The sequence below is a fragment of the Microtus ochrogaster genome, linkage group LG1, assembly GCF_000317375.1.
Source record: "Microtus ochrogaster isolate Prairie Vole_2 linkage group LG1, MicOch1.0, whole genome shotgun sequence".
In the NCBI taxonomy this organism is placed as follows: domain Eukaryota; kingdom Metazoa; phylum Chordata; class Mammalia; order Rodentia; family Cricetidae; genus Microtus; species Microtus ochrogaster.
In genome coordinates this window covers 12,936,012-12,944,402 of record NC_022027.1, presented here as the reverse complement: position 1 = coordinate 12,944,402, position 8,391 = coordinate 12,936,012, and the positions used below count along the sequence as shown (strand labels likewise).

General features: G+C 37.4%; 1 protein-coding gene across 1 annotated transcript in view; it reads right to left on the bottom strand.

The window, feature by feature from the left end:
* Positions 1–8,391, bottom strand: part of Stim2 (stromal interaction molecule 2) — a 120,136-nt gene that overhangs the window by 63,979 nt on the left and 47,766 nt on the right. The window contains exon 2 of the mRNA XM_005359237.2: positions 7,824–7,954. Coding sequence (XP_005359294.1) covers positions 7,824–7,954 — 131 coding nt within the window. The remainder of the gene's footprint in view (positions 1–7,823; positions 7,955–8,391) is intronic.

Below are 8,391 nucleotides of genomic sequence, written 5' to 3'. Positions count from 1 at the left end.
TAAATAGTATTTTAATGAAATGTTAGGGCATATTTATAATGTGCATCAAATCATTCTGCATATTTGTGTGTGTATAAACATAAATATACCAAATTAGACCTCAATAAAGATGAGACAATTTTAGAAAGAAAAAAATTAATTTGGGGAATCTAAGAAAGTACAAATTATAAAATCAACAAAAGAGTTAATGAGTAGTGTTTTACTCTAGGAAACATTATGCAGCTTTATTACCTCTAAATATCTAAAAATAACAACTTTTAGAAGGGAAAAAGAATGTAAACTTCCTGAGGTATGAGAAGCACAAGTACCTGAGTTCAGTCTCCAGAACCCACATAACAAAGCCACACACACATGGTAGCCTGCAACTGTGACAGTCCTGATGCTGGGAAGGAGGAAATAAGCATCTCTCTGGTGCTAACCAGCCAGCCAGCCTAGCCTAATTGATGAGCTCTAGGTCAATGAGACATATTGTTTCAAAACAAAAACAAAGTGGATGGCTCCTGAGAAAAATATCCAAGGTTATCCTGTAAACATACAGTCACACAGATGGATGTGCACCTGCACACATGCACAGATAAGCCGCCGCACACATGCACAGATAAGCCGCCACACACAATTAACTTTATATGCCGGTCTTTCGTGTTACTAAAGAAAACTGAACCACATGAAAAGGGTCTGCGTAATCATATAAATTCAAATAGTAAACAGCTTGACTTAATATTCAGACTAATTTATAATAACAAGAAAGAAACAAACACTGAAAAATTAAGTGTAACAGAAAGCAGAATTACAATTAGCCATATAGTGAATAAAATAACATGGCCCTATCCTGGGGAAGGCTCTCTTTAGACCTGAAGTCTTACTATAATTAGTAGTATTGTTTTTCACTCTTAAAAATATCCTTGTCTGACTGAAAATCTATATGGCCACTATTAGTGATAATATTACACTAAGATATCAATGCATTTCATTCATAGAATATGTTCTGTATACACTCAAATTCAGACATCTTCTAGAAAATGAAACAATATGTGAAAGTGTGCTAAACTCTCCAGAAATATGTTCTGTAAATGCAGTGCCATGCTGTGGTTCTGAGCATCCTCAGAGGGGGAGGAGAGGAACAGGACAGGCTGCAACTGTCATGGCCAGATGCACAGCCCTGATTCACTCCCACACCTCTACCCCTGCGAGTCTGTAACATTATTGAGTGGGAAATTCTTGTTGAAGGAAATTAAAAATTAATAGAACAGGAATGTCAAATTATTTTTTAAATGAAAATGTATAATTAGAATGTATTTTAATTAAAATTGAAAGAACCTGAAAGGCAGCAATATAATATTTCCTAGTTAGAGCAAGGCTGTGGTCATGCCTAGAAAGGCACATGTACTGAGCTGAATATTTTACTGTTCTCTGATGCAATACTATGACTGTGCAAGTTCTTGATTCTTTGACAGATCTCAGATTTACTCTTTCTGAGTTTGAATATACCACATTAAGCTTATTGTTCCATAAAAACTATACATACAGTGGTGTTTATGTTCCTAGTTAACCAGAAGGGCCAACTTAAGTCTACATGTAAGTGTTATTAACTATTAAACACTAAAGGGATTTCTTAAATGGCCTATAACAAATACGGTCTCAAGACAGAGCCTACTGTGATAAATCAGAATTGTATGGAAGAGCTGAAGATAGCATAAACAGAAACAAATGGTAGGGTTACAAAGAATCTTTTCACTCCTACAGTGGTGCTCTGAAGGACACATAGATACGCAGTAATAAATGCTTTGGGAAATCAGTTCTCTCTCTTTTTTTAATATGTAGTTTGAGAATATCATTCATATGTATAATATGCTTGATCTAATCCACCCCCAATTCTTTCCCCCTCCAACTCCATCCAAATACTTTTTCTACCACTTTTCTCTCCCAGCTTCATGTAGTCTTTTTTAAAGCCACTAGATCCACCCATCTGCTACCAGCATGTGTGTGGGCGAGGGCCATCCACTGAAGCATGGGCACACTCTAGAAGCTGCATCCCTAAAGAAAACTGACAGAGCATCAGTTCTTTGTCATTTGCTGAAAAGTAGATGGTAAATGAGCTGGAATCCCAAAGATAAGAAAGCTCAGTAAACGAGTTCTACAGCTATCACAGTAACACATAAGAGGCTGGGTACTCAACTAAATGCTGGAACAGAGTAGGAATTTCACAGATTAAATTAAAATGTCTAGATATAACTATAAAATACCAGAACATTTTATTAAGACCTGAGTCATTTACTTACACAATGGTTCTTAATCATCTAGGTTATAACCATCTTTCTTCAAAAATAACAAAGGATTTTCTCCAGAAAATATAAACTTATCTCTTTTCTATATTAATTGTATGTCCATATTTTCTTATGGAAAATACAAAGAAAAACTGAAGGTGGAATTTGACAAAAACAAAATCACCAAGTACAAGGGGGACATGGGGTCTTCTGTCAGACCTTCACAGTAGTCAGACCTAAGCACTGCTTAAGACGGCAGAACATGTTCCATAAATACAAAGACGTTAACCACAAAGGCAGGAGAGTGAGTCCTGAACTGTTTTTTCAGAGATTCAATAAAGAAAAAGTAAGATATGTAAATATATTGTGTTAGCACGAAGTTAAGTGTTTCTTTATCTTTTATTCATGTTATAAAATGACCCTCAAACTTCATCATCACCAAAGGACTTGGTGCAAATCGTTTAGTTCCACCCCAGACTTCTGACTCAGCAGGGCTGGGCACTGCTCAAGAACTCTTGTTATCAAGCTAATGTTGGTTTTCTAGAAAGCAGTCTTTGTTCTGTTGTTTCTCCCCACTGTGCCAATTCCCTTTTATCTATTTTTTAAAAATTAATGATACACATAGTCAGAGAAAAACAACACAAACTATGAGCCAAGAACATGAGTTATATATTCAGGTTGAATTTAAAAACCTCGTTCTATGACTTATAAGCCAGTGACTATGCCATATGGCCCAACCTCTCCAATATATCCGAGTCAGATAATAACAGCATATTCTTTGCTCACAGTGTTCCTATAACACTTTAGTACTAAGTGCTTATACTGTAAAACAAATAGTAAATGTTAAATGTTATGCCACATATAACTTCATAAATATGTCTAGTCCCACAGTTAAGAAAAAAAAGAACCCAGAATAACTATCAATAATTTTATTAAACAAGCAGCAAAATATCTTTTACCTACTTTCTTCACCTCGCTTTTGACCGGCCTTTCCTTTTAGAAGAATGCCAGATGATCTCCATTCAAATAAATTATACTAATACACTTGTAAATGTAACTTAGAGTCACCACTCATTACAAAACACTACTCGTAACCTTTAACCACACATCACGCCTTAAAAAGTTTGATTTCATGCCTTGAATGCACTTCCTTAAGAGTCTCAGAATTGTCTGTTCTTATAAAGTGCAGAGTGAACCATGAAGCATATAGCATGAACTTGTTTTTAGAATTTGTTAGTGCAAAGACCTCCAAATTGAGCTGTTCAAATCGCACAGAGGGGTATGCAGTCTAATGCATCTGGAAAGAAAGGAGTTTAATTGTGTCTCCTTTTTAAGTTTCACACTTGTAAATGGTTCATATACACCTATTTATTATCTAATACATATTATTTAAATACAGCTATTATTCACTGAAGTCTCTTGCTATAATGATAGAGCAGCAGCAAGAAAACAGAGTACAGTAGGCAGAACTACGGTCAACTTCCTCATAGTTCTTTACTTTCACTCCTATCGGATCACTGAGTGATTTACCAATATTATTTCTAAGTTCTCTTAATATTTATATTCAATAAGACATCTTTGTTTTAAGAACAAATGTGAACTAACATAATTTTACTACTTCAATGTTTTCTAATCCTGTGAAGAAACTTCCTACTGAACAATTCTAGTTAGCAGAATACAGAACAAGTTGTGGTTAGCAGCATCTAAGGTGGCCCTGATAGTCCAGAAATCTTCCCATTCATTTTCCTGACCACCACCCCAGAGTATCAGTTGGACAATATCTAAGTTCCAACAAACAGGCTAGAAGAAAGAAATGAACAATCACTTTAAATACAGAAATGGTGACCTTCAGGCTGAAGAGATGGCTCAGCAGTTCGAGCACTTGCTTTTCTAGCAGAGGAACCTGAGTTCAATCCCCAGCACCCACATGGCAGCTTACAACCAACTTTGACTCTAAGTCAGGGTACCTAGTGCCCTCTTCCTGCCTCTATGGGCACCAACACTCGAACACACAGCGTACATATGACATACAGGACACACACACATTAAAAAATAAAAAGCCTGTGAGACTCTGTTACTGATCCTTCTCTTGGTAATTTGAATAGGTACGTCCCCCACAGACTCATGTATATGAATGCTTGGTCTATAGGAAATAGTGACACTATTAGGAAGTGTGGGCTTGTTGGAGGAAGTGTGTCACTGTGGGAGAGAGCTTTGAGGTCTCATGTGCTCTAACTACACCCAGTGTGAGACTCAGTTCACTTCCTGTTACCTGCAGAACAAAATGTAGGACTCTCAGTTCTTTCTTCTGCACCATGTCTGCCTCCACGCTGCCATGTCACACCATGGTGATAATGGACTGAACTTCTGAAACTATAAACCACCCTATTAAATGTTTCCTTTTATAAGAGTTGCAGTGATCACAGTATCTCTTCATAGCAAGAGAAACCCTAAGACACACACTCGATAGATAAATGCTTTCTCATATGATCAAAACACAAAACAAGAAAGCACTGAAGAAGATAGTTTTCAGTCAACATTTTAAACTGCTAAATACTCTGAATGTTTTTTAAAGTGCCATTGCAACTCCCAAATTGTAAGAAATCCATATACTTTAATTTTGTTTTACTATGCTTTCTCATTAAACTCATGAAATCCCCTAACTATGGCTAATTATAGAATTATTTACATTTTAATGAGATACTTTAAATTTTAAAAACACAATAATAAAACTGAACTAGTACAAGAACTTCAGAATTAACAAGTCATTCTTTAAGGCCCTCTAAAACTAGTGCAGTCAGAACAAAACGGATCTATACATTTATGTAGTGTGAATTCTAATTGGTCTTTTTAATAAAAACCCGGAGTCCAATATTAGGGAGTGAAAGCTGAAAGATCAGAGAAGCAGCGTAACCAGTCACTAGTTCTTACCTCTACAAAATCCTCAGACCAAATGATGTAGCCTGTCTCTCTCCAAGTCCTCAGACTGAATGCCTTGAGCTCCTCCCACCTTATAGTCCTTTCTCCAGCCAGCCCTATTGCTCCTGTCTCCTCCTCCCTAGTGCTGGGATTAAAGGCGTGTGATCCCAAGTGCTGGGACCACCTTTGTGTGAGCTCTATTTTTCTCCTAGACAGATTCGATCTTGTGTACTCCAGGGAAGCCTTGAATTTAAAGAGATCTATCTGCCTCTGCCTCCCAAATGCTGGGATTAAAGTTGTATGTCACCACTGCCCAGCCTCTATGGCTAACTAGTGGCTAGCTCTACACTCTGATCCTCGGGTAAGCTTTATTTGTTATAGCACAAACAAAAAATATCACCACACTGTAGTACGGAGGCTACCTGTTCGTTTCCCGGTACCCAGGCTCCTGAAATAATCACACAAAAACTGTATTAATTAAATCGCTGCTTGGGCAATTACTTAATCATATTGCTAGCTAGCTCTTACATCTAGAATTAGCCACGAGGCTAATTTTATATTTTACCACGAGGCTCGTGGCTTACTGGCAAGGTTTCAGCATGTCTGTTTCTGGCTGCAGCTCCATGGTGTCTCCCCTGACTCAGCCTTCCTTCCACCTTCCTTCTCCCAGCATTCAGTTTAGTGTCCCCCACCCCACCTATCTCTGTTCTACCCTATCAGGCCAAGCCAGTTTCTTCATTAACCAATGGTATTCACAGCATACAGAGGGGAATCCCATATCACCACACATTTAAATTTTCTAAAAGTCACATTAAACAAAAATAAGTTAACTGCAATACTGCATTTGATGTCACTAGTCTGTCCAAAACACTATCACCTTACACATGTCATTAATATTTTGTGTGTATATGTGCATATTTGTTTGCAATGTATGGATGAAGGCCAGAGCTCAGTAGTGTCAGGTACCTTGTTCAATCAGTCACCAACTTATTGTTTGAGACAGGCTATATCACTGAATCTGGAATTCACCAATTCAGCTAGACAGGCTGGACAGCAAGCTCCCAAATCAAGCTGCCTCTATCCCCGCACTGAGATTACAAGCATGCCCCACATGATCAGCTTTTTTATATTCTGGGCACCTGAACTTAGGTCTTCATGTTTGTACAACAAACATTTTATGAACTAAGCATTCTACCAAGCCTCCAATATTTAAAAATTTATACTTTATTTTCCTTACATATTCATATTTTTACATGTATTTTACAGTTAATAGTGTACCTCAATCTCAAAATTCAAAAACTAAATGTGTCTAGTGGCTACCATACTACACAGGGAACATCTAAATTTTTTTTAAGCAATAGTAAAGTAGAAAGGCATACTGTATTCGTATTTAAACACCAGTATTAGAAACAAAAAACAGAAGATATTACTTTCTATAAACTTTATACTGACAAAATCCTAAACTCTATTTTTTAAACATAGGCTTTTATGAACTGGGGTACCCTAAAGAGTTGACAATGGTACTCCCAGAAGGCATCATTAATTATCAAAATTTTCAATGTTGGGTATGAGGTAACCTCCTTACAAGTAGTTTGTCAGGGAGGTCACACAGGCCCCCAAAACAACACACGATGCTGGTTTTACTCTTGGTTGCCCACCATAAATAGGCCCTACTACTTAAGACTTCACAAGAGAGGACAAAGAAAAATCACGCTGGAACTAACCTGGAAACTTCCTCTCCACTAGTGTTCATGGTTTAAGTGCTGTGCAAGCCTCTGGGAGAGGAAAGTTTTACCTGTGGTAGTTTTACCCAACTGTGGTAGATACGACATGCTATAAATCTGCTCTTCCAGGCACAATGTCACCGTGAAGCAGCAATAATCCTTTCCCACTTAGACTGTGCTAAGTGACATGACTTGCCTCTACCAATCTGACCAGCAAATTCTGGCAACTAGAGTCATGATAAGCATTCATACACAGGAACTTCCTGGAATTCTACCACTCACTCACTGGCAGTCAGCTGCCAGGCAGTAATAAACCCTCATCTAGACTCCTGGATGACAGACATACAGAAAGAGAAAACATGACAGGTAAGACACCATCACAGCAGCTCACAAATAAATGCCAACTGCCACAGTGACCACCCATACCAACAGTAGAAAAACACTGCCCAGTTACCCTACAGAATTGCAATAAACTGTCATTAACACACCATTTCAGAGTAGTCTTCATAGCAGTATTGGGTAGTAACACAGTCAGAAAAGGATATGTGTTTGATAAACCTATGGCTATGAGATGTTTATGTAACTAGGAAGCAGAGGGAGGGGCAATGTGAGTGTCTAAAAACACTGCTTGAACCTAGGATTTGAGGCTAGCCTGAGTAATATTTCACACTGACATCTCAAACTACCAATCTGTGAAGTCACAATTACATTGGAAAGGAGAGGGAAAGGAGGAAGAGGGTTGGCGAGAAACACAAGTAGCAAAGAAATTCAGAAAGGTCATGTAAATACAATGCAAAATTATAGCTTAAAAAAAGAGAAAAGTCAAAGGCATTGAAACTAGTGAAAAATGGGCTGAGTCCTGAAGAAATCAGAGGAAAACTGGAGATTGAAAGTCAGGAAGAGGAGTTCCACCTACTTCATCACTCTCGTCCACTTCTATCCCACCGTCTTTGTCATCATCCATTTGTTTATGGATTGTCTGAAGCGCTTCCAGACTAAATCTGTCTTCTTCAGTGAAGCACGGTGGGCTCAGTGATATACAGGGATCTAAAACAGAGCAGAAGACAATTACTAACTTGCCATACTAGGATGCAGGCTACAGATAGATGAAATCAAGGAAAACAAACAAAAAAATCAGACTTCAGACTAAAGCCAAGATCTTTTGTCTTACCAAAATAAATTCTAATATAAAAAATATAATAAACAAAGTTGAGTAGAAAAAATATAACTAACAATAGGCAACAACATCTCAATTTATCTAACACTTATCTTTCAAGATTTCAATTTATCTAATATTTCTAAAGAAAAAGAGATTTCCTCATAATAAGAAAAAATTATCAGGGAATAGATGGTGTTACTTTTGTACAACCAGCTGAATTAAAGTAGGTTAGAGAAGCATTCAAAACAAGTAAGGAAGGGAACTGTAGAACAGCTTTCAATTCATGATAATCCAAGAGTCTATCTAACTTTTCAAATGTGCCTAT